The 25,104-nt window shown below is 53.6% G+C and overlaps 6 protein-coding genes across 6 annotated transcripts; 2 read left to right on the forward strand and 4 right to left on the reverse strand.

The window, feature by feature from the left end:
* Positions 1–160: 160 nt before the first annotated feature.
* Positions 161–1,619, reverse strand: BDZ99DRAFT_458325 (NAD(P)-binding protein). Its single transcript, XM_033718889.1, has 3 exons — positions 1,116–1,619; positions 571–1,045; positions 161–521 (listed from the first exon to the last, which is right to left on the reverse strand). The coding sequence occupies exons 1-3, from the start codon at positions 1,418–1,420 to the stop codon at positions 486–488; spliced, it is 816 nt and encodes a 271-aa protein (XP_033583419.1). The 5' UTR covers positions 1,421–1,619; the 3' UTR covers positions 161–485.
* A 1,524-nt stretch (positions 1,620–3,143) lies between these two features.
* Positions 3,144–7,235, forward strand: BDZ99DRAFT_543002 (uncharacterized protein; the record flags this gene model as incomplete). Its single annotated transcript, XM_033726770.1, has 2 exons — positions 3,144–3,803; positions 3,852–7,235. 2 exons carry the CDS (start codon positions 3,144–3,146, stop codon positions 7,035–7,037), a joined length of 3,846 nt encoding a protein of 1,281 aa, XP_033583420.1. The 3' UTR covers positions 7,038–7,235.
* Positions 7,236–7,622: 387 nt separating this feature from the next.
* Positions 7,623–8,108, reverse strand: BDZ99DRAFT_344101 (uncharacterized protein; the record flags this gene model as incomplete). The annotated part of the gene is made up of 1 exon (XM_033714415.1): positions 7,623–8,108. A coding segment is annotated over one exon (486 nt), but the record flags the coding sequence as incomplete, so codon positions are not given.
* A 1,374-nt stretch (positions 8,109–9,482) lies between these two features.
* BDZ99DRAFT_136431 (HD-domain/PDEase-like protein) lies at positions 9,483–12,981 on the reverse strand. The gene is made up of 5 exons (XM_033712648.1): positions 12,677–12,981; positions 11,947–12,589; positions 11,730–11,896; positions 11,082–11,677; positions 9,483–11,029 (listed from the first exon to the last, which is right to left on the reverse strand). Exons 1-5 carry the CDS (start codon positions 12,873–12,875, stop codon positions 9,599–9,601), a joined length of 3,036 nt encoding a protein of 1,011 aa, XP_033583422.1. The 5' UTR covers positions 12,876–12,981; the 3' UTR covers positions 9,483–9,598.
* An 894-nt stretch (positions 12,982–13,875) lies between these two features.
* BDZ99DRAFT_515046 (uncharacterized protein) lies at positions 13,876–14,839 on the forward strand (the record flags this gene model as incomplete). The annotated part of the gene is made up of 2 exons (XM_033724938.1): positions 13,876–14,262; positions 14,315–14,839. 2 exons carry the CDS (start codon positions 13,876–13,878, stop codon positions 14,837–14,839), a joined length of 912 nt encoding a protein of 303 aa, XP_033583423.1.
* Positions 14,840–18,227: 3,388 nt separating this feature from the next.
* Positions 18,228–24,496, reverse strand: BDZ99DRAFT_433721 (kinase-like protein). The gene is made up of 8 exons (XM_033717410.1): positions 24,035–24,496; positions 23,816–23,982; positions 22,554–23,768; positions 21,368–21,530; positions 20,100–21,048; positions 19,528–20,050; positions 19,335–19,478; positions 18,228–19,271 (listed from the first exon to the last, which is right to left on the reverse strand). The coding sequence occupies exons 1-8, from the start codon at positions 24,333–24,335 to the stop codon at positions 18,552–18,554; spliced, it is 4,182 nt and encodes a 1,393-aa protein (XP_033583424.1). The 5' UTR covers positions 24,336–24,496; the 3' UTR covers positions 18,228–18,551.
* Between the last annotated feature and the right edge of the window lie 608 nt (positions 24,497–25,104).

Here is a 25,104-nt window from a genome sequence, read left to right on the forward strand (position 1 = left end):
GCATCTCGAGGACAAGAACGACAAAGGCACCAAAGAATTCTACAATAGAACAATAGATGAAAGAAAACATACCGAACAAAGAATCGCTTGAACAATAGAGTTTAGTCGTAAGATCACCAAATTCATTGACCCTTGTAAGACCGTTACTGTCGTGGTCAGGACAAAATTCTGTCATTGCCTTTCGTGACAAGATCTGAGAGCGTTCAACAGTTTCGGCCGGGTTTGCCCCCCATTATGTCCTTCCCTGAAAGACTAAAATATGAGGAAGGCTCTTGAACCAAGCAATAAAATCATTGCCTGAGCATACGACGGTATGAAACGACTGCGCTCAAGTGACTTGACGGAAGGCCGTGATGTCGACAACTCTAACTCATGTAATTGAGAGAAACTCTTTATTGTGCCAATGGCAATGTATCTATCAAGCGGGCTTTTTGTACATCGCATTTCCTGTGCCAGCCTAAGCAACGTCATCAGTCTATCGCTATCTATGTCGGTTTTTTATGCACAACGGTTGCCGCCGCCTTTCCGCGTATTAGTCGATATACTAAGTTGAGGAAACAAGCTACTTACCTGATGACTAGGGAAGATCAGAGTATCAGCAATGACCACGTTCTCTCTCCTCCCAACTGCGAATACAACGACCTCCGCAATATCTTCCGGTGTAAGTGGTTCGCATCCAGCGTAGACTGCATCTGCCTTGGCCTTGTCTCCATAGAATCTAACCACACTGAACTCAGTCTCAACTTGCCCAGGGTCAATTTCAATAATCCTTATCCGAGTAGCGATGAGCTCTCGCCTCAGCGCGTCTGTGAAGCTTCGCACAGCGGCTTTAGTTGCGCAGTAGATGCTCCCACCCTGATACGGCTCACGGCCAGCAATGCTTCCAATGTTGACAATATCCCCCCTCCCCCCGTCTGCACGTGCTTTGAAGATAGTAAGGATTGCTTGTGTCATGTTTATGAGGCCGGTGACGTTGGTTGCGAACATGACATTGATGTCTTCTTCGACGATAGCTGGTGCTTGAGCTACGCCCTTGACGAGACCGCTGAAACGCAATACCTATTAGCATCTGTTTTCTTGGAATAAGTACAGATCTTCGTAAATCTTGGTCTTACGCGTTGTTCACCAGGACGTCAATGTCCTTAAACTCCTCTGGCAATCCTCCAACAAAGTTGCGCACCTCTTCAGGGTTGCTGATGTCTAGCTTCACTGGTAGAACTTTGACGCCATCTCCCACCTCTTTTGTGATCTCTGTGGCAATCTCTTTCAGCGTGTCGATCCTCCTTGCTGTAAGGATCAGCTTAAGGTTCTTGGGCGCAGTCCGGGCGAATTCCAGGGCGGTGCTCCGTCCAATACCCGACGAAGCACCTGTGACGACGACGGTTTTGCCCTCGAGGCGCTTAGCCATTGCGGAAGCCATTGTGCGTCTAAAGGCTACTTGATTGAAGGCGGAGATTGGAATGCGGGGCGAAAGAGCTCTGGCCGCACGCGCGAGCTGGTAGGAGTTGAGGGCAAGATTTTTAGTTTGGAGAAAGAGATTCATAAGCCGGAGGAACGAGGAAGAGGGTCTTTATGCCGTGAATTACTGCGCTAAAGATATCAAAGCTGTAACTGAGTGGAGGTAGTGGAGATGGCTTACACGATGCCCGCCTTTGCTCCGATCTTCTACCGAGTCATGGGCCGATTCTCGGCTTCCACTTTTGAGTAAGTCGAAGCTTAGCATCGACCTCACGTCTTTACGTCCCGTCTTTGCGACATCAACAATACCCTTCTAATCGTTGTCTACAACATCATCGCCATAGATGTTCAGTTAGAGACAGACTGATCATGGATCTTCCAAAGCTCATTATGCGCCTTCCCGATGCACTAGGTTCATCAACGAATTTTGTATGATGATATCAGGAGAAATTCCGAGCTACTATCCATACCCACTTTCTGGTTTCGGAATATTCCCGTCTTATTTCTAGAGGCATCAATAAGTCGTTATACACCGAGCCTCCCTCCCTTCGTATTCCTTCCGATGTCCTGGCACGTAGTTGTATGGATGGTTAGACCAAGCCATTGACGCGCTCTGAGGTATGTAAGACCCCTGGCAGCCAATTCATATAGCAGGCTTCACAGCTCTTGGGAAAGGTATGGTGTTCAATGCGGATTCTCATGTATGGGGCGCACTAATCGGTTCATGGTTGCTTGATGTAAGAACAGTGGCAAGTAGGAGCCAAGGGACATCCCCCTACCGACAATTAGCTCGGATAACCATGCGCGTTTGACCTTGGAAGATACCGTAAAGTATAGCTCAAGATGTGCGAGACATTATCCATTCCCACCTCGAGACTACTCCTTGTATCATAAAAATAATCTCAATTGTCCCTCTTCCGATGTATTAACTTCGAGACAATAGCCTCCATTGTTTCCATTTTCATCTCCCTTCCACTTCATGTCGCCATCAAAGACTCACTTTCTTGCTCCTTCTGTGCCTTATTCATTATGTGCCTCGGAACACGAGGACACTTCGTTAGGCCGCCTGTAATTTAGATGCACGTCCTTTGCGTAGCATCGGCCATTGAGCATCAGCAAGGTGTTGGAGAGTCAGCGGCTGATCATACGCACTTGTGAACTCCAGCTGCATTGTATTGAAGGAGCGGTTGCCTCTAGCGACTGTGTTGTGTACACAGTAGATACTTACAGGATTCACCTCCTTGGCTCGCGTTCCAACGGCATCAAAAGCGGCGACGGGTTGCTAGAGGGTACCGACCCCATGCATACATTGTCTTCTACGTGTTGAAATCTGCAACATTCCAACACCAACGTCGTTTCTACGGCTCTGATACGTAATAAATTACCAAAAGGTGGACATCAAGCGAGCCCGCAGTCCTTGGAGTGGAAGAGGTCGGAATACACTTTTTCAAACAGTGAATGATGTTCAACCCAAGGACCACGTTATCGGCAGTAGACTCCCAGTTTTAGGCCCTCACGCGGTATAAAAACCACTGCCCTCAACACCTCCATCCACGCAACAACCTCCTCGCAACACCCACCACCATCACTCTCAAAATTTCTGCCCCTAGTGCAACCTGTCAACCTGCCCAACCATTCCATCACCGCTAGCAGCCTGCATTTCCACAGAAAGCTCGAAGCTCCATATGCTTCCTCATAGGATTCCCAGCTTCGAGCGCCGTGTACCGACCGGCATCGCCACTCTCTCGGATGCGGATTTCAGGTTATACCTGGGCGCCCTCGCACCCTCTCGCGACCTGCTTGCAATGCCTGCCGCAGACGTTACATCTCTCTCAAGTTCATCGACCCCAACCACATCTTTGAGCGACACTTCGACCACTCCACCATCCCTGATATCGTCGAGTTCAGATAGTTCCAACGACCTAAGCTTCGACATGGAGAGATATTCCACCGCTGATCTCTATGAGAAGGATGGGAACAACGACAATGAGAATTTGGAAACGACTTCCGCGACATCTTTTGACGTCGCGTCTCTCTTCGATGAGGTGGCCACTCCGACGGTTCGCATGCTATCCGCTCGCACATATCCATCGAAGATATACGGGAACCGGTGCTCATATGCCATAGATCCCCCGAAGGCCCCAGATGCTACCTCTAGAGGAGCATTCACCATCAATAACCTCCTATACTGGCCGACGGACATCATGACTTCTCGATCCACGATGAGGCCAGTCGTGCGTCTGCAAAGCATCGATCATACTTTCACTCGCAGTTCTGAACAGCTCGAGGTTGCGTCGAAGGAAGGTCCCCGGGACGATGAATTGGGTGCTCACATCCAACCAAGGGTGCGTCTGCCGAAGTATAGCCACACTGTTCACTAACCAACTATACAGCCGCACCCGACGTTTACACAGCGCACTGAACACAACGTAAACTCGAGGGTCCTGGAACATGCCTGCCCTCCGGAGACCACTTCGAAAGAGATGATTTCCATCTGCGACCTGATCGAACCCCCTGAAGCTGCTCCTGCACGAGACTCCCAAGATGATACCAGTAGTTCAGCTGAGTGTCCAGACCTAAGCATGGAATCTCCAACACCGTCTAGCCCATTTGCGGGTCAAGTTTTGGATTCGCTGGATGTCATTTATTCACCGGAACAGCTGCCTGATCAATTCCACGCCAAGGCCGTTTTGGAGGATGTCTCGACTGTTATCAAGGTCGTGCAGATTACTTTTGAGAGTGATCAGGACATCTCCAAGGCCTCTGACGAGCACGCTTCCGACACGACATCGGAAGACCAGGTCGGTACCGATCAGGACACATCCGTGACCTCTGACAAGGACACCGTCGAGACTTCATCAACCCGCGATACCAAAGCCAACCTCATCGCGACACGTGATGCCGAAAAGTCTTTGGCAGAATTTCAGGAATTCCTCTACAAGCGCCGTGAGCGGACAATGATTCGCCATGCCATGCTTGAACGGCCTAAGACTGGTTTCACGTACCCGGACACGGCCCAAGGCCTGGAGGACGCCTCGTTCTACTTGTGGGCTGCCAGAGGGCGGACCGTGAAGTTCTGTTATACCAAATGCTGTTATGTCGAATTTCCCGAAATTGATCCAGCCGTGGGGGCGCACAAAGCGTGGCTCACTCCCCATACGACTATCGCTCGGCCTTCATTTGAGTCAGAACTACCTGCGTACATTTTAAAGGCAGCTCATCGGCCAGTGCAAGTCGTGCCAGATGAAGATGATGAAGAGGGATCCGTGGATGAAGAGATTGGTGGATACACTGAGCTTGAGCAGGAAGAGGAAGAAGAAGAGTGGGACGAGGAGGAGTGGGACGAGGAGGAGTGGGACGGGGATGAGTGGAACGAGGAAGAGGATGAGGTGGCGGATGAGGAAAAAGTGGGTCAGACCGAGACCGTTGACGCCAAAAAGGAAAAAAAGTCACCGATTGTACGGTTTTGGGGTCGCGTAAATGCGAATACCCGAAGTAATCGTCGGGTGAAGGAGTGGTCGCATTCGGACTACCACTTGAGCCGGGTCGCTCAGAACAACTTTTCTGCCCGGTATAACTCACTGTTGCGAAATGTCTTGCTGTCACCAGTGGTCGCCATGCCGCCAGCTGAAGGAGCTACCTCTCAGGCACGACTTGCCTCGATTAACTTCTCATGTTCGAGCGAGTTTGACGAGGATGATGATGATGATGAAGAAGAAGAAGAAGAAGAAGAAGAAGAAGAAGAAGAAGAAGAAGAAGAAGAAGAAGAAGAAGAAGAAGAAGAAGAAGAAGAAGACAAAGTCAAAGAGTTGGTATCTGCTGAGAAGCCAACCCTCGTTACGATGCCAGCTGCCGATGATAATGTCCACAGCGAGGAGGAACTCGTATCTATCATTCAGGATGACGATGCCAGATTGATGGCTGGAAGGAACCGACAGCGTGTGACGACCCTTATTCGACACGCTAGGGCAGAGCCTCAAAGACTCTCTCCGCTATATCCAGGGACTCATCAGGAACTGTTCGACGCTTCCATCAACCTCTGGGAAGCCAGGGAAAATGCAGGGAATGTCAGATTCGACTTCCAGACAGGTTTATATGTCCAACTGCCTTCAATCGACCCGACTCTGGGCGAGTACAAGTCCCGGATGAAGCCTCCTGCCAAACCAGCAAGCCCTTCCTTTGAGGATGAGCTAGCCCCACGGATGCTGACTGCGGCGCGTAAATTGAAGGCAAAGGTCGAGAAGGTCTCTGTCGAGGAACGGATGATTGATACGCAGAAGATCGTTTGTCAAAATCCTGGCCAAGGGTTTTACGCCCAAGTCAAGCATTTTTGGCAGTCTCAGGAGGCTGGCAACCGGTCCAGCTGTCGGGTGGCCGAGTGGAAACACTCGGCTTACTACGAGACACGAGTGTCAAGCAAGGCGTATGGATCACGATTTGGCTCCAGGTTACGACTAAGTTTGGACCCGGGCAACGAAGAAGTTACACAAGTCGCCAACACGAGCATTCTCCATCTCAAAGAGCTCTCTCCTGGTCAGCTGTGGTCAGAGATCGACGACGACGAAGAGTGGGTATTCGATGCTCCTTCTGCCCTAACTGCGGCTGAGAAGACAGTCGAGGATGAGCCCGAAGAGCAGAGCTATCTTACGTCGAATGTTTTGTCCGAAGCTGAATATCAGCCACTGTCGCTGAAGAAAGTGGAGGCCTTCAAAATCCTCGGTGTCTCCCCAGATGCTACTCTTCAACACACTCGGAAAGCGTATCTGAAGCGCGCCATGAGTTTGCATCCGGACAAGAACATGGATAAAATAGGACTTTTCACGGCGCGATTTGTGCAGCTTAGAGAAGCACTCGAGATCCTGACAGAGAGTGCATCCCATTTGGCTGTTCCAAAACTGCTCGAGGGAGCCCCTGCCATACCATCGAAGACTCCGAACGTTGACAGTATGGCGCCTAAGTTGGACGGTCTTGCACTAAGACTCATTCAACTGGTCGGAAAGGAGCTTCATCTCACTACATTGAATATCGTATCTATGAACGGAACTCGATCTTCGTCCAGTTTGTCAAGCGGCTGCAGAGGCCGGGGACACTTCACTCCGATATGTGGCTCTTCAAAGACATCTGCGCAAGTGATGCGATATCGACAGCGCAGCCTGACGGCTTCCCCGGGTTACTGGATTCGCGCTGTCAGACCCACCGCCCTCGGCTTGAGGGCCTCGACTGGTATCACGGAAGGTGCCGAGTCGTTCACGAAAGGGCACCCACAAAGCCTAGGTCTCTACAATGTGTCCCTAACTCATATTCAGTCCAACCTTCAGCATCCACCCCAGTTGGACACTTGTAGGCCCCGTTTCCAACCGACGCGTGCGTCAATTGAAGTCTGGATCGACCACGCGGTGGAAGAGGCTAGTCCACACTCTAAGTCACCGCTCAAGGAGGCTACGGGGTCTTCTGAGAACGGATGTGATAGGTCCTCGGTAACAACAACGCTCTACAGGGCCTACCGCGACAACCCCGTTGGAACGATTATTGTTGGTATTGCTGGCTACTTGGTTGGGTCATTCTTGTGGAAGTTCTAGAGCATGAGGCCGAGTCAGAAGGTAGAAGAAGGCAAACTGTCAAAAATTCGACGACATGGTGAGTAGTGTTCTTTAGGGCGAGTGCAACACTCAAGACGGGGCGTTCTAGATTGGGTCATACAGGAACTTTCTCTTCTTCTCACTAATGGCGTTGTAACATCTCTTTGTTCTTGATTTATGCATAGCGAAGGGCATCTTGGGTGGGTAAACGGGCATCAAGGCGGCGCATTATACCCATTAGCTGTCTACTAGATATGTAGACTAAAACAATGAGAAATTTGTAAAACTTACTTATCCCACCATGACTTGTGTGTTCGTGACAATCGCTTGCTACTGTCTGAGGTGCCCTGGCGGATCATTCGAAATCTAGACGAGATGTACAACTCTAGACAGCAATGAATCAGAGCGGTTCCAAAAGCCTCCAATCGACCTATCTTGCCGCCGGTCGGGGTGGCTCACATATCAGCAGCAACCCAGCAGACACTACGATTCTAATAACCAAAAACAACACACCAACCAAATCTTATTCATATATATCCAAACTCCCGGGTATACCACCCCCCACCCCCACCCCCTCCCCTAAAACGGCATCCTCCCCATCTCCTCCCGCGACCAGTACCGCCTCATATTCTCCGCCCCCAACTCCCGCACCTCCTCCTCCAAATGCGCCCACAGCACCACCCCAAACCCATCCAGCACGCCCCTCACCTCGCCCAGCCTCAGCTCCCGCTCGCCGCGCCGACACCCCTCCAAATACGCCTTCAGCCGCTCCAGCCCCGCGTGGATCTCGGCGTGCTGGCCCAGCAGCTCCGTCGAGTCGCGGAACCGCGGCATCTTGCGCGCCAGCACGGGGAAGATGTGCGCCTCCTCGATCCCGTGGTGCATCTCCAGCACGGCGCAGAAGTCCAGGCCCGTGGCGATGAATTGCCGCATCGACATGCCCGCCGGCCGCGCGTTGGCTACGCACGCGCCGTGCAGCGTGTTCCAGGTCGCGCGGAAGTGGTTGTGGTAGTAGTCCATTTTCACCGCCATGCGGTTGTAGACGCCGAAGTCGGCGGCGGAGAGGGCCGGCTGCGGGGCTGCCGCTGGGGTGTCGTGTGCGGGCTGCGCAGCGGCGGAGGAGGAGGAGGAGGACATGGTGGTGGTGGTCGGGGGTTTGCCGTTGTGAGTGTAGATTGTGGTTGAGGGCGTAGCTTGGTGATAAGGGCTTGAGGCGCTGGTGGGGCGATTGAGGCGCTGCAGGAGGGTCGTGAAGACGCGGGGGGCCTTCATATGGAGGGATTGAGGTGCATGTTCACGACGAGGGGCGCCGGGTCGGGCTTGCGATCCAGCGTGGCTTCAATGGCTTTCAAATTGGAGGGTTTGCGATGACAAAAAAAATATGGTGGTTGGAGTGGCGTCGGCGGAGAGCTTTCCCGAGCCGAGAATGCTGACTCAAATGCCGACGCATCGGGCTGGATTCAAAGGGCGAGGGAGTGTACGAATTGTAAGATTTCTTATGGAGAGATGAGGGTGTTGGAGCTGAGAGGTGGGGTTTCGGATCAGAATGCGTCCGTATCTTATAACGAACATCCGACAAAATGGGAGGATTTGGTAATCATAAGTGCCTGATGACTAGAGACGGTCATCACTTTACCCAACCACAGTGTATCAATGTGCACTCGTATTGAGCCCCTTTGTCAGGGAGGAGGAGCGAAGGTTTCGAGGTTACAGAATCTACCAATCCTTACGCACACATCCATCCAACGAGTTCTCTGCTGTACAGTCTCCTCTTCTTCTCTATATCCATCCCAGAGTGGTCGATACAAACCGGCAAGTGCTATACATCAAATAGCATAGAGCTCGCGTACCGAGTACAACCAGAAAAAGCACAAACTCCCAAGGATATACCATGCTAAAAGAACCACCCTTTTGGTCCAAAGAGCAACAGCATGCGCGCCAGCCCGCCAAACGGGAAAACCCAGACCCAGAAATCCGCCGTAGAAGATGCGTTTGCGTATGCATGTGCGTATGGTCTGCGTCACCGTCCTGTCTCGTCCGCTACCAGCCTGGAAGCTCCTAGGAAAACGTGTGCCAACCCTAGCTCTTTAAGAGAAGAAAGAACGCTCGAAAATGCAACGAGGTCAGAGAAACGAAAAACCCTACGCCTGACAAGGATATGCCAGAGACTTGAAGAAGAAAGCCAGAGCGATTGGCAAGCAACGTCTGGGGGTGCGATACTGATCGAAACCAAACTTCAAGCGCCTGAACACCATAACACGCCTTTTGAACACCAAGAATATACAGACACCCAGAAATTTGGGCCAGAAACTTCAAGTATGGTCGTGTGAGTTGTACAGTCGCGTTTCGTCTAACCTTTGCCAACACAGCGAAAGACACCCTTCTGTCGTGATTCGAGCGGGAAACCATGTTTGGCCGATCCATGAGTGTTACCAATATCAGTAACAGCGCGACTGCTTGACTTGCAAGTCCGTTCTAACTGATCCAAGCCTTTCGGTTTGGCCCCAGAAATAACGGCGATGCACCTGGAAGAGGAGATATCTAGATTGCTCATAAGAGTTTCAGTGTATATCGCTGGAAGCATCGTTGGGATTGCTGGTCGGTGGAGTAGTGAGTGTCAAGGAGCTATCGGGAGCGCTACCGTACTGCCTGCCTTTGTCACTTGGAACCCTCGTTTTCCGTCTAAATATTCGACTCCATTTAGGAACTTTGTCTCGATCTTGGATGGGACTTGTCGACGATGCTGAGTAGCCTGAATTTGTGTTCGATGTGGATGTTGCGAGGTACATCTCCTTATTCGGGCTCAGGGGTTCTTCGTTGGAGAGCTTCAGGTCCCGAGTACGTCGCCGGGTGCTCATTTGTCTCCACCAACTCAAGTCGCGCTCGCCGTCGGGCCGGGACGTCGAGCTGTCGTCGGTGAGCTTGCTTGAATCCCAGTCATGCACCCGAGAGCCATCTAGATTCCCGTTGTGCCCGTGAGTCAAGTCGAGTTCCGAGTGTCGCTGGGATGGCGACTTGCTGATTGGGAAGACATTCGTTGCTGAATCAAAGTCAGGGCCTATGGCTAGAGGTCTCGATGAGGTATAGGGCGGGTATGAGCTCAGGTTCTTTTTCTTACCCTGGCTGCGGCGCGACGACGATGGTGCTGTCACTGGTCGCGCGCTATCCTTCTCACCATCGTTGCTCGACTTCTTTGTTGGCTTTTGAGGCAATTTCTTCGCTTTGGTATTGTTGCGCTTAGAGGGGGACGCAGGGAGAGCAGGGGACCCAGATGGAGCATCTTTTGGCCTCTCAATTCCCGGTGGTGTTGGCGTTTGGGTGACGAGTATCGCGGTAACACTCGCATCGCCACTTCCACGCCTAGAATGGCTTTGGTTTTCCACAGAGTTGAGATGGAGCGGGCTTGGAAGTCCGGCCACCGAAGAACGTCGAGAGCCTCTTTCTGGCCCAGACGCAGGAGTTGCATATTGTGTGTGTGAGCCGCTCGACGAGCTTCTATTGGAACCATCAGACAGAGGACTCCTCTGTGTGGCGTCTGTTCTTGGTGCTGGAACATTTGAGGCCAGCTTGGTCGTTGGTGCAGGTAACGATTCCGAGTGTAGATAGGACTTCACTGGTCCTCCAGAAAATGGGCTCGGTGTCGGATCCGTGTCATATCCAGGCGCCAGAAGTCCCAAATTTATAGTGGGCATTTTTTTCAAGCTCTCCTTCTCTTGCTCAATCTTGACCTCCCATATGGCTTTGTTGGTGAGAATTTCATCAACACTGAATTGCATTGCTGGTAGGATGTCAGCAACAGCTTCGAATAGCGGCCGAGCGAATATGTTCATGAAGCCAATCTGAGACTCGGCCATTTTGGTAAGGTTATTCAGGACGGGTGGTCCACCAAAAAGGCAGGATGGCATGTCGAGTTCCTGCTCCATTGTGCCTTGGTTGCTGAACTCATCCGTGAGGACACTTGCCCAGCGAGCCGCAACGTCGAATTTGCGTGCCTTGCATACTATTAGTCATTTGCACCACCAACTCTGAAGAGGGAGCACTCACAACATTGCTGATATCCGCACACTTGATAAGCAGTCCACAGGTCAGGTCCTTGTACTCCTCCTGCACTTTAGGGCTCCACCCATCCATGCCTCCAGCGTTATGAGCCAGCTTCTCTTGTACATGTCCGAGTTCGGTCATGTACTTGAAATGGAGCCCCATGTCAGTGGCCAGGATACTGTTGATCATCAACTTTCGCATGGTGGTGTCGGAGAATGCAACAGGCCAGTATCGTCGTAATATTTGCGAGTAAGCCGCGCAATGGAAGGACTCCAGAACAGATCGATCGTTGTAGAGTTGAGCTAAGGGTGCATTGAGGGCCACCAAAAATGCATTGTTGACGCCAGGATGGCCTACATCGTGTCCTATGGCCGAAATAAGAAGGGTCAAAGCATCGAATGGCTTGAGAAGATTTGCGATTGCTGGCTTCTCGAACTTCCCGGGATGAGGACTTCCCATGGCGTATTCTGGTAGCGTGCCGATACGAACAAGAAAGTAAAATAAGGCTTGGAGGACATCCGTGACGTGCCGGAAATTGTGATACAGGACGAACTCGTTGTATGCGATGCGACTAGCCATAAGGAAAACGAGCAAGTCATCTATATATGTGATTAGCGGCTGTGGGAAATTGAGGACTTCACATATTCTCACCTTCAGACATTCTCCAACTTTCTAGATCGGGCATTTGAAGAGCATGCTGAAGCATGAGGAGTGCACCGTACAGTAACTCGTCATCCGTGAACTCATGCGCAGAGAAAGTCCATGACCCGATGGCTTCGGCTACATACGCTTTCCGTTCGGGGTCCATGTAAAAGTCCCTACGAACTGTCAGCGGTCACGCTCATGGATAACCACAAGAAACACCTACTTTGGATCAATCGAGTCTCTGGTAGCTTCAGGGTTGCAGATGCGACTCATCAAATTCGAGACCATAGCCTCACGCAAATATGCGTACGGTTTTTCGTCGTCGACACCCACCCATGATAGCTTTCGGTTCTTTCTGGAGATCAAAAATCCGGATTCTTCTTTCGACACCTCTTTGTGCACTCGATAGGCGTGCACAGCCAACCCTTGAACGTGGTCTTTTGACAATGGACTCGACAAAACGTCAACGGCTCCAGCATCTAGATATCGCACGAGTCGTACAGTATCTGTCAGAACTTGTGATCCATGCACGCTTGGTGAGGGTAGATTTGTGGAAGCCCAGTCGCGATCTAAGCCACTCAAGACAACCACTGGAATAACGAGCTTCGACACATTTCGGGACTGAATTTCGGAAGATATGTGGACAAGGAGGTGCATGCCATAAAGATCGTCGAGGTTGTTCACGTCTAGGTTTACGGTGCGGGTTGAAGTGGGAGAAGCAGTACGTGGATCTCTCGACAGCCGCCTCTGCCGTTGCTCTTCATCATAGGGAACGTCAATCAGAACAAGGGTGGGAATGTCGGCGGAGGTGTTCTGTAGGTCTGAGATCTTGGTAAGACAGCTGGCGCCGGACCCGCAAATATGTACTGCAAACGTGGTTAGCGGGGATCTGACATACATGGCGTACATGACAGATTATGTAGGTACCCGCGATACGGGATCGAGCAGCTTACCTTGGTTGAAAGTGGACATGATGGTTTCGACATTGGCACTTATTTCGGGAGGAGGCGATTTGCCCATGCTGAAGTAGCCGGGCGAGTAACTGCCTGTGCTTGTCCGAGTCGCAAGCGAATTGGAGAGGGAGTCTCTTCGCACATGTTCGTCATTTGCCCGCCTATCAATGTAGATGACATTGCATGCGCCATGTTCCATGTTTTGTGGCCTTGCAACCAGTAGCGCTGGCGCTCGGCTTTCCGTCTCCCGCGCTGAGGGGAGGATCGCGGGGTCCAAGCGAAATGCGGGAGGTTCCTAGGCCTGAGGGCGGATTTATAGGTGGAAGGATGGGTGGGATAGGTCGCGCGGCGTAGCGATAGGTGCTCGAGAGAGTGCAGGTCGCGTTGGAGAGGCGCACGGGGATTAGGCCAATGGAGGAGAAACACCAAGTGGCAGCGGTGGTTTGTTCGACCAACGGCGGGTCCAGCAATGGCGACGTAGAACAGCAAACAACGGGATCGTTCGCAGGCGCGAAGGAGCACGAGAGCGCGTGGCGGTCCGCGAGGCAGTCTGAAGCAACGACGGGCAAGACCACAGACAAGAGCCACTCAACGGCACAGCGAGCAATTGGGAAGGGCAGAGCGATGCTGCTAGCACTCTGCGGAGGCGGGCGCGGGCGACAGCAGGCGATTAAAGACAAGACGGTAGGGCGGCGGAGAGGGCGATGCGCTGCGACAAAGACGCAGGCGGCGGACGGGCGACGGGCGGTGGACGGTCCAAGCTGCTCGCAGCGCGCAGGACACAGCAGAGGCTCGCTGGTGTCGGATTCGGGAGGAGAGTAGGCGGCTGTTCAGACCTTCTGAGGTGAGGTAGCTGGCCCTTTGCGGTGCAGGGCTCGACGCAGGGGTTGGAGGGCAAAGGCGTCAGAGTCGCAACTCGCGCACGCGCAGGATTCGATGCTTCGCGAGCAGCATCGGGACGCACCCAGTCACGGCGGGAGGCAGGCTTGGGCGGGAGAGGGGGGGAGGGAGGGTTGGAGAGGGCGGAGGAGGTGGAGAGTGCAAAGGCGTGAGAGGCGATCGAGGTGCAGTGGTCTTGGGCCGGCCTCTCTGGGATGCGCACACTGCGCTCGACTAGCGCGTGCGATGGGCGAGGAAGGGAGTGGGGATTGCTTCGAGAAGGCCGGCCGAAGCGCTGGTTGGCCGCAGGGATGGTCGATATGCGCAGCGCGGCAGGGAAGCCCGAATCTCACTCTCCGCCGACGCCGGCCGCGAGCATCCAGCGCGCGGGCGGCGCGGCAGCTGAGACTCGGGATGCCGGCCGCGACCGCTGCTCCGTCCAGCACGGCGGTGGACGCGACTGCAGCAAGACGGCGCGCGACCAGCAGCCAGCAGCCAGCAGCGTGCTTCTCCCGCGCTCCACCCGCGCTTGGCGGGCCCGAGGCGCACGGCGTAGATTGCTCGCCCTGGGACGGCTTGTGGCATTGCACCAGTCCCCGCCGATCGAAGCCTCTGAAACGCAAGCCGAGGCCAATCAGCGGCGCCCCGGGACGCCCTGCTATCTCCACCGGCCACCTCCCGACTCAGTCCCAACGGCGGAAACCGTTGTGCTTCCCAGCGTGCCAGCCTCTCATCGTCACCCCTCCCGGAGCTGCATAGTCGCCGCCAGGCTCCAGAGCTTCACGATGCGCGCTGCCCGATGATCGCTGCAGCCGCATCACCGCAATCACGGGCGGACCAGCCTCACGCAAGCAGCCGCCGCGCGCCGTCGCACCTTGCCAGCGTCCAGCCGTCTTGGCGAAGGCCCTCCAGGCTGGAGTCGCCGCAGAGCGTGCAGGAACGCCTCAGAGCGCTCTCGCAGAGCTGGCACGCTGGCACGCTGGCAATTCCAATCGAACAGCCCCCAGCGACCCCTACATACAGATCCGCTCGAGGCCGCCTGCCATCTGCGTGCGACCCCGCGAGTCACGCCTGGGGAGGCTTGTCCCCAGATCCCCGCCGTCCATCGCCACTCCTCCAGGCGTCGCCCAACACGGCAGCCTTCTAGAAAGCTGCACAGGCCCGGCAGCCTCGTCAGCCCGCCGCTCGTCTCGAACATCCGCGCCCTTCTTGGCCGCGCCCGACGCCCCGCTGCCTCCTCCCTGGCCGCCTCGTCATCACGGCCTCACGGCCATGCCTCTCTAGCGATCGGCAGCAACGCGCGCCGCCATATCTCAACGTCCTCGACACCGCGTCTGCGCTGCACGGCCGATCGCCCTGCTGCTTCGTGCAACCACCAGGCGCCCGTTGCTGAAGGCCCGTCTCGCGCTGGCATTGCCGTCACGACCTTCTAACTCCGACGTCGCTGCCCGGCCTCAGGTGCGCGTCGTGATAGTCACCGAAAACGGCAGGTCGCAGCTCATCCAAGCTCCGTACAACTGCCGAACAGGCAGGTCGCATTTGGTGTCAGCGAACCCTCTGCTACAAAGCACCGCCGCCAGCTTCATTCCTGCCCGTCGGCGCGCTCCCTCTCCTGCTCCTCATTCGATGCCGCGGGTCCTTCTAATCTTAGCCTTCCGCGTCTTGAGCGCTTTCGGCATGTCGGAGGACTGTCGTAAAGAGGCAAGTAGTAGCCCTATCTTCGTCCTGCTTCTCTCGGCACTTTATATTACGAGCACCTAGGTAGTCTACTGAGATGTGGCGAGTCTCGTTCGCCAACTGGACCTACAGTAAATGCCATTGACAAGCTCGTGATGCGCTCCGGATCTTCGGGACGTTTTGCAGCCCGGGGCGCAACACACACAAAAAGCCCCAGCTGGATTTGTAAGAGTATACTGTAGCTCCGCGTGCGCGCCCTGCCCTTGCGCAATATCAACCTTGTCTCTGACAGGATTGTTCTCCTCCAAGTCACTGCCTCTGAGTTTCGCACTGATTAGCCTGCCTAGCCAATGCTGCTCCTCATCGATCCACACCATCTCAGGAGCCACTCAGAAACTGGTCCTCAGCAACTGATCAAGGTCACCTGTCAATCCTGGTACTCGCAGACTACATATGCTCGCCCTAGGCAATATCCAGTGTGCCCCGTGATCCTTCCACCAATACGTCTATAGGACGCGCGACAATGCCTGCAGAACTTCAATACTGGCCTAGTTCGGCCGAGCTGACCCCCAATATTGCAATTGCCGACAGGAATTCTGTGCCTTTTGGGACTTGGGGGACGAAGGAGCCACATATTTTCTCTGTATAGAGTCATGATGCTCCGACCATCATTAATCCGCCAGGAGACAGGCCGCTAGTAAAGCGCCACGCAGGCATTTTGATCAAACATCAACTCTAGGCAACGGGCTAGAACATAAACCTTGCTTATCTTCTTGTTCTTAATACAGTAATCTGTACTGCTTTAACGGCCCCTGCACACCTGTATACAGCAACTGGCAGACAAAATATCACACTCCTCAACTAGGAACACACGGTCACCGAAATTTGTTTTTCGTGAAGAATCCAACATTGCGCCCGTGCAGAAGCTGGGATAACATGACGCTATAGTTGATTAGTCTTCAAACGATGAATACGAACTTGGAGCGAGTCGGGCCACGCCCATGATCCCCGCCATCTGCCAGCAAAAGCCAACTCATTTAACCTTTTCAAGATTGGGTTAAATCTGACAGAGATCCTCCACGTGTCCCTTAGCTTGGGCCCCCACCACCCCGGTCCAACAGTTAAGCCGCACAGATGCGACTCCGTAGATTGGCATAAGCTTTTGTCGTCTTCTGTAGTTCTTGAACTCTTTTTGATAAAGCTTCCGCTGATCTCGTCTCTGGTATTTCGCTCCCCAAAATCCTTAAAAGGCTCCAGTTGGGGAGCAACTCGTACTGGTTAGTGTGTACTATCAATTTGTCCTCTCCACCGGAAACTGCATCAATTACCCCTTATACTCGATAAGCGCGTACCAAAAGAGATGGCAATTATTGGCAATCCTATGACGCAAGGGTCATGCAAGAGGTCGTGCGATCTCGTCACTCCAGGGTAAAAGAGCGGCACAGGCATCCCCTGGCCATAGACCTAACACTTCCTGGTATCTGCAACTATAAGTTTTACTAGGGGCTCCGGCAGGTGTATCAGGCACAGGCGAGCCTTCTGCGACTCCTTTATTGTTTTTCTTGTAGCCTCGCAACTTCCTTCGGGATCGTTATCGGCAAGTGATATCAACGAGCCTACATCTCTTCACTCAGGACAGCCCTCGACGATATGTTTGTATTGATAGCATCTCTTTTCTTAGCAATGCGCCTCAACCAGCTTCATAGATCCCGATCTTTGGCACATGTGTCTTTCCATTTTAGTACGAAGGGCTAATCATGGGGATATAAACTCACGCAGAGCACACTTTGCCGTAGTGCATCCGAATTTGCTACGACTGGGGAGTGCATCCCACGTTTGCATGTGCTTTATAGGGATACTGAGCTAGAGAAACTATGTAAAACCCACCCGTGTCATCCCGATCCCCGTATTGCTACCAGCGCAAAAACGGCCGAATTCCATGCTTTGATCGCCCTACTCCCTCATCACAGTCGAACCAACAACCGACCCCTCGCCTACCCCTCGAACCCGAATTTCCCAACCCAAAACAGCACCACAGTCCTAAAGTCTCAGGGAACAACCCCCCCCCTATAATTTCCAAACTCCCTCCAACCCCAAAACACGGTTTTCAACCCTTCCCGCTCATCAACCTCCCCCACCACCCCCATCCCCTCCTCCCCCACCTCCTCCTCCTCCATCGCCTCCCCCGCCTCCATCACCCCCGCCCCCGCCGCCATCGCCGCCATAGTAGCCCCCGCCGCCGCCCGAAACCGCGCCATCGCCCCCGCGCCGGCGAGAACGTCCACCGCCGTGGCTGGGCTTGGAGGTGAAGCAGCCCATGTAGAGGGAGGGAGGTTGTGAAAAAAGGAGTCGTCGATTACGGCGTGAGATTCGGGCGTTTTGTGGTGGAGAGATGGAGAGATGGATGGAAGAGGCCTTGTTTTTTGTGGTAGACTTGATGTGTGTTATATACGTATTCTACTTCCGGGGTTTTGGGGGGGGGGAAGGATATGCGCGGTAGCGTACAGAACTCGAGAGAGTGGTTTGTTAGATTCGGTTGTTTGACGGTCTGCGCATAGGGCGATGAGCTGGGTTTTATGGTATGGAGTGGAAGCGGCCCACCAGTGCTGGCATGGCCTGATGTGGGGTGGCGCGGGTGGGTCAGGTGGTGGGTTATCAAGATGGATCGGCGTCAGCGCGAGCGTGAGTAAGGCGGACCGAGTTGTTGGCATCGACATATTGACGCTTGTGAATGGACTGAAGATGTTATAAGGGGAGGTTATGGCTAGTAGGCTCTAGCCTTGTAGAGAACTGTTCGCTTATTATTAGTAATATCGTGCTAGAGGATCTAAAGCGATGTTAGGTAAGTGTACGCAGGTCTAGTTAGAGCGAGTGTATTTCTAAAATAAATGGAATCTTAGAATAGAATCGCAGGTTCGTAGGTGGAGTGATGGTATATAGTAGAACCGTGGTCTAGCGATTAGCTTGGTTCGGCCGTGTATAGCATACAAGGTATGGCCGATTTAATTTGCCTGTTTCTAATATCGATACCTAGTTATTCTTAAGAATCTATCGAAGCTTTGCCAAGTAGTGATAAAGAAATGCACGGCGACCGCCCATCCCCGTGGGCGCGTGAGAGTTCGCCTCTCAGTGTACACTTCGCATGATCCCGCGCGAAGAGTCGAAAACTGGAAGAAGGCCGTTGATGTAAATAATGCTACAGAGCCTCCAAAGCCACCTAAACCCTCCGACTTTACCCAAGGCCTACCTATGACCTACCTCTGACCTCTTACCCAGCCCCTCCTCCATCTATGCTCTTCTGCCAGCACCAACACTCACCTTAGTACTCCACCATTTTCTCCTTCGCCATCTCCCTCACCCCCTCGGGCAGCTCCTCCACCCTCACCAACCCAAGCTTGACAACATCTCCCCAGAAGAACCACGCCCGATCCTGCGCATACGCCAGATAATCAAACTCCTCTTCCTCCTCCTCCTTGTCCCCCTCCTCAGCCTCCTTCTTCGCTGCCTCCTTGACCTCCAGCAATGCACTCTCCAGCAACTTCCCCTCAGGACTCGCATCTGCCTCCTCCCCACCCTTCGCCTTGCCCTCATCATCCCAATCGGGTAGTCCGGGAACCTTGGCCTGCACAATCCCCCACGCGACCCACTGCGCCGAGTTGGCAAGCCGCCAGAGCCGCGTCTCGGCCATCAGCCGCTGAATCTCCGCTTCGGTGTCTTTCTCTGACTTCTCTTCGCTCTCGGCGTAGGAGGTTGGTGGGGCGCGGGAGTCGAGCATGAAGGCAGAGATCGAAGACGAGGGAGCGGCGGTGGCAAGGGATGCGGTGGGAGTGCCACCGGGGTTAGAAGGGCGGACAGAGGGCGTGCCTGGGTCTAGGCTGGGGGTGGGAGGCTGGGAAGAAGCGGCCGAGGGGCCTTTGAAGGTAGGATTGTGCAGGAGGTAAGATCGGATGAAGCGGTGTTGTTCTTCGATGGTTGGGTAGTGTTTTGTGTTGCAGAGGTGGGGAGCGGTGGCGTCGTGATAGTTGTAGCACCATTCGGTCTATGGAGTGTTTGTGTTAGTGGTCACACATGGCGATGAAGTGGAACTTTTGAAGGAACTTACGAAGTGGTTGGCGAACTCTAGACCGGGCAAGTTGGCGCTAGCGTATTCGAAGTCGATGACGACGAGTTGTTTGTGCTCGTTCTTAGGGAGCAGGAGAGGTGATTCTCCGGCCGGAATGAGTCGAAGGATGTTGCCATATTGCGTCTGATGACCGTTAGGATTGTTTGTAGGGGAGGTTATAGATATACCTCACGTCGTTATGCGCAAACACCAGCCTATCGTTGACCTTCCCAGGCCCTCCATATTGCTCATCCAACCACTTTCGATACTTCTCAACAGTCTGCCTGAAAACAGGCCATTCAACACCGCAGATGAACCCTCGCTTCTTGATTGCTTCGGCTGCTGGGTCGTCTGCCTTTGACTCGCCATCTTTGACCTGCTTGTCCAGCCATGCAATGACCTGCTCACATCTCTCGACCCATTTGTCCCAGTTTCGCCACACAAATGGGCCTTCCTCGCGTTCTGTAGGTAACAACTCAATACCTTCGTGGAGCTCGCGCATTCGCTTAGCAATCTGCTTGGATGTATCTGGCACGCGAAGGTCTTTGGGAGTGAGTGTCTGCGCATGAAAGAATTCCTCAAAGCGACCATTGGTGAAGGTACCGAGAAGTCGAGGGCCGATACGTTTGCGGGCTAATCGTCGGAGAATCTGAAGCTCGGCTTCACGATCTATCAAATGTTCTACTTGTGGACCGTAGATACGAAGGAGAAGTTTCCTATGTTTGCATTAGCTTAGTTGTTTCAAGAATTCTGATAGTTGCTCACGGGGGAGGATTCCTGGGATGTGGGATTGACTCCGCGCTCTGGTCCTTTCGAGAAGGCAAATTCTTTGGTGGAACAACGACGTAGACTGCATTCGTCAACGCGCCACTCAGTCGTTCAACTTCGACCTCATTGCTTCGCTCCAAAGGGACCTTGCGCCAACCCTTCAAGCGTAGAGTATGGGCAAGTCTGACAATCTCAAACTTGAAGGTTGCCCACGCTTCCTTCTCTTTGACGGCATTCTTCATGCTGCTGCCAGCCTCCTCGTCTGATTCTGCTCCTCCGCCTGAGTATGCCATAGTCTTAGAATTATCAAGCACTGCTTCACAGCTGGGCACAACAGGATCTCCGTCGGCGTAATCCGTATCTGACGAAGCGCCAGTGTTCTTGGAGATCTTCATAACAGATGGAATTCGACGGACTGACGACGCTTTCCTACCGTAACCCGGGCGCTGCTCTTGGACAGCAAGATTCAAGCTCTTCTCGAGTATAGCTTGCAGATTCTCTAGTGCATCTGAGCCGTCGGAGGAGTCTGAGTCTCGTCTATCTTCCTGAGCACCTGGCGTGCCCACTTGTTCTTCTAGTGAACCTTCACCAGCTGCGGCCTCTTGCGGCGTACTTCGGTGACCAGCCACACGTTTCGCTTTCCGTGCCGCACGTCTTGCTTTCTCGAGTTTGAGCCAATCGCCAATCTGGGTGATCAGACTATCATGTCCATGATGGCTTTGCGGGCGGCTGCTCGACGAGTCCATCTCTTCATTCCCAAGCGTGGCTACGGAAGATTTCCTCCTTGGGTCCACACTGGGTCGACCTGACAAACGCTTTCCGCTGACGCTAGCACGAAATTGCTTTGCAGTCTTGTCCAGATCGGAATACTCGCTGCCTGGTTCGAATTCTGTCGTTTTGCCCTTCATCATCGGAGAAATGCTCTCTGGGTCAGCAATGGAGACGACTGCGAAGATCGTAAGTTGATGTCGAGAGGAGTACGTGTTTTGAGATGTGGTAAGAAACGGAGAGACAAGGCTTCAAGAGATGATTGGCCTGAAATTGTGATATGTTTGCGCCTGGTCGTGTTTGTTGTGTCATATGACGTAAGATACAAATCTTGATCCCACTTAGGGTACGGGGATGTAGTGTTTAGCGAAAGTAAATGAGGCTGATGAGGCAAATGTACGAGGGAGATAATAGTTTCAATTTGGAGCATAGCATTCCAGTGGCTATAAACAAGATCGAAAAGAAACCATATGACAGGCATAAAAAAAGCCACGGACCTTTGGTTGCGGAGGATCGTGGTGACGCGCTTTCATCTACAATGGAGCTGCGGGGGTCGTCTTGGGATAAGCTTTGCGCGGCATCCTGATCATGCGCAGGCGATCCATCATTGGTAGATGCCATGGCTACAAGTAAGTGAAGTGCAACTGAAGAGGCTTCGTTCTTTCAAGCACTTCACGTGTGGTGTAATAGCGACGGGATGAATATGGGCGAAGAGAGAAAATAAGGGAATTAAGGCGCGTTTGGTGGGCAGCGGGCTCCACGTGCCCAAACAACTGGGCTGGATAGGCGTCACTTCCTGCCCCGTCGCATTCGAGGTAGGGACTCGGGCAGATATCAGTATTCAATTGCAGCAGTGGAGAAGCAGAGACAGAGGCAGAGGCAGACGTGTGAGTTGTAGCAGCTAAGGTGGAGAGGCTCCGAGGTTGTGGGATGGTGGCCGGTGCGTAGATAGACGCGAGACAGTGGAGAGATATCTGCTCGGGCAGCGTTATCTATCCGTCTACCTCATCCCTGGGACAAATCCACTTGGCCGGCGGGACGTCAATCATCTGCAGGGCCAGCCGTCAAATTCCTGCATGAATCCAAATCGAGGCCCCAGGCCTCCCGCCACTAGCGTCCGACGTTGGGCAATCCAACTTGCAGGAAAAAGCAGGGTTGCGTCTGAGGTGCGTGAACGTCCACTTTAGGTTGAGCGTTGCCAAGGTAAGAATGACAGCAAAGTGAGGTTTTGAAGAGCAGAACATAGTTAGATATCCTTGTGGAGTAAGCGTAGCCATGTCGCACTCAGAGCCAAGTCACTACAATCCATGCATCAAGAAACGCGCTTGAAGCGAAGAATATGTCCCCCATAAGGGTTTCTAACATGTATACAAACGCCACACATGACCAAAGTGTCCGGATATCTCTGCTCATGTACAAAGTACAACTATACAACCGACTAATTTCCACAAAACACCAGGAGACCACCCAACCCCGTCCATTTTGGCCTCTTGCTACTAACGCCGCGCTGCCAATCCAATGTTGATCCCAGGAAAGAGTCATAAAAAGGTATACCTATGTACATACAGACGATTAAGCAAGGTCGTTCTCGTGCTATGTTGAGCCAGTCTACCGCTGGGCCCACTCCACCGTCTCGAGAGCAAGCATTACGAGGATAAGAGTCGATGGGAGGATCCAGATCACGTAGCTCTGGAAGAGAAGCTTTGACATTGCTCCTAGGTAGACGTTGTTGAGCTGGCAGATTTGAGACAGCTGAAGTGCGCTAGGGGCTCCAGTGAGGAGGAAGCAGACGATGACGAAGATGGGATCGTCTAGAATGCTGACAGGGATGTACTTGGCTGTAACGGCAAGTATCGGCGCCATGATGATGGTGGGAATGAGCATGCGGCTGACGAGGGCCGCAATCAGAAGCTTCTTCTCTTCCTTGGGGTCCTCGGAACTGAAGGCGTCCTCTTTGGGGAGGGTGTTACGGGCAAGGTTTGATCCGAGCACTACCAGAATGAGAGGAACGGCAACACCGGCTGACTGGCTGACCGCGCGTGTCACTGAATTGCTGATAAATGTGCCCGGGTCGAAAAACACGTGCTGGAGTTTCGGGATGGATGCAACGATAATTGCTGCCAACATGGCCCAAAGCGGTGGGTTCATTCCCTCCCAGATTAGCCAGAGGAAGCCGAAAAGAACAGAAAACGTTTTCGCCAGCACTTTCTGAAAGGGAGCGGGAAGGGTTGAGAACGCTTTCTGCGAAGTGGAGGCGATCCCGTCTTTGACCGAAAGGAATGCCTGCGTGATTGCCTGCTTGAACCTGATCCACCACCCTTTTGGACCTTTGGGTATGTGTTGCAGATCGGTAGTTGAGTTCGGACTTGGGAAGGTCGTCATGTGGCCGCTGGACTCGTTCAGGATAGCGTTTCTCTTTATGTAGTCCACAGGACGCTTAGGAAGGACATTGCCGTTCGTGGGAGTAGGGTCTAGCTCAGGTATAACATTTTGACGTTCGTCGACTGAGCCCGAGGATGAAGAGGAGTATGAGGAGGCATAACCGTGCCTGTTGTGTGGCGTGATGTTACCAGACTCATAATCCGAGTGAGATTCGGTAGGAGATCCCAGAAGAGCCTGGGCCTCCGGGTCGTTCCCATCGCTGCCCTCCAAGTGGTCCACGTGCTTGGTGCCTCCCTCCTCGACGGTGTAGTCGGACGCTGGGCGGAGTAGGATATTGTAGCCCCAAGTCCAGCGGACGAGTTGGCCGAGTTGCTGGAAGATCAGCAAATACAGGATGCCTCGAGCAGCAACCTCGTCGTCATTGTCGCCGGGTATCTTGTCCCAATGCAGGCCTGAGAGTGTTTTGGACAAGGAGACAACTAGAGATATAGGAAGAGAGTTTGAGTTGCCAAAGACCTGTTTTTGTCAGACGTGATCGTAATATGGGTATAGAGGATCCTTACGGCCATGGCAGTGACAAAGTTCCGGCCTCGTAGCTTAAAGCCGAAGAGGCGGGATATAGCGAAGGAGCTTAGGTATGAGACAAGGCATTGGACGACGAAGATGAAAGGAATGACACCGAGCTCGACGAGCTTCTCGGCGGTAAGCTGGGATGCCAATTTGGTGAAGACTGCAGACAATCAGCGTGATCAGCAGAATGATTGGCATAAAAGGTGACGTACTGAGGCATGGCGTGAAGAGCATGGTGTTGAGGTTTGCTAGGAACTTTTGCGATTCCAAATCCATCATGCCCATCCTGGCAACGATGTATCCGGGCAAAGCAACGCACACGACTTCGAGCACAGCTTCGAAGACGAGCAGACACAAATGGGGGAAGTCCGGATGCGAGCTGTGAGGCGGTAGCTTCTTGAAGGCCTCCATCACGTCACCCCCAGAGAAGGGGAGGTTGTTCATGGCGACAAAGGGAGAGTCCGGGCCTGAGTTGCGCAGGCGCAACGACGAGAGACGCTCCAAATATGACATGCTGAGGGCCTGGGCACGGTGGGAGTCTTTATGGAGTGGTTCGGAAAGGGCTGGAAGCTAGTGGTACCTGACGCACGACGTGTTTGGTCTTGGCTATTCTGCGGCAGACCAGGGTCGCAGGGCGTCAATGGGCGCTGGAAGCGGAGCACACGGCCGCGATCAGGGCGAGGGGCAGGAATAAGAGAGCGTGGAGGAGCGTGGAGTGCCGCAGAAGAAGGTCGGAAGACATGGAGGAGTCGCAGGCTAGGGGGCGCTGGCTACAAAAGGCTCGACCCAGCCAGGGTGCTTCTTCTCGAGATAGGCTGGCGTGGAGCTGGCCGAACTGGCGAAAAGCAGCGAAGCAGAGGCAAAAGCAAGGCCACGGGCGCTTTGTCCGTCACCAAAGGCCGCGAGCACGTCAGAAGCAGACGCGGCGTGGCGCTCAACACCACACGGGTCCAGGAGTCGAGGCGGAGCGCTCGGCTGCACGCTGCAGCGACGACGAGAGGCACACCTGGGCAGACATGAGGCCTCGCGGCGCGCCTGCGCCACACTTGGCCGCCACTGCCAATCCGCAGGCAGCATGCGATGTTCTCTAGCCAGTGTTGCGCCGGTCCACGCTGCCTGAGGTCTCGGATCGCGATCGATAGCCATCGCGATCTGTCGGGCTGGAGTCGCAGCGTGCCTCTCCGCTGCCCTCTCCCCCGCTTCCCCCTCTGCCCTCCCACCTCTGCCCTCCCACCGCTGCCCTCCCGCATCTGCTGCCCGTCTTCACGCATCTGGCGAGCCT

Source organism: Mytilinidion resinicola (assembly GCF_010093595.1).
Source record: "Mytilinidion resinicola strain CBS 304.34 unplaced genomic scaffold BDZ99scaffold_2, whole genome shotgun sequence".
In the NCBI taxonomy this organism is placed as follows: Eukaryota; Fungi; Ascomycota; class Dothideomycetes; order Mytilinidiales; family Mytilinidiaceae; genus Mytilinidion; species Mytilinidion resinicola.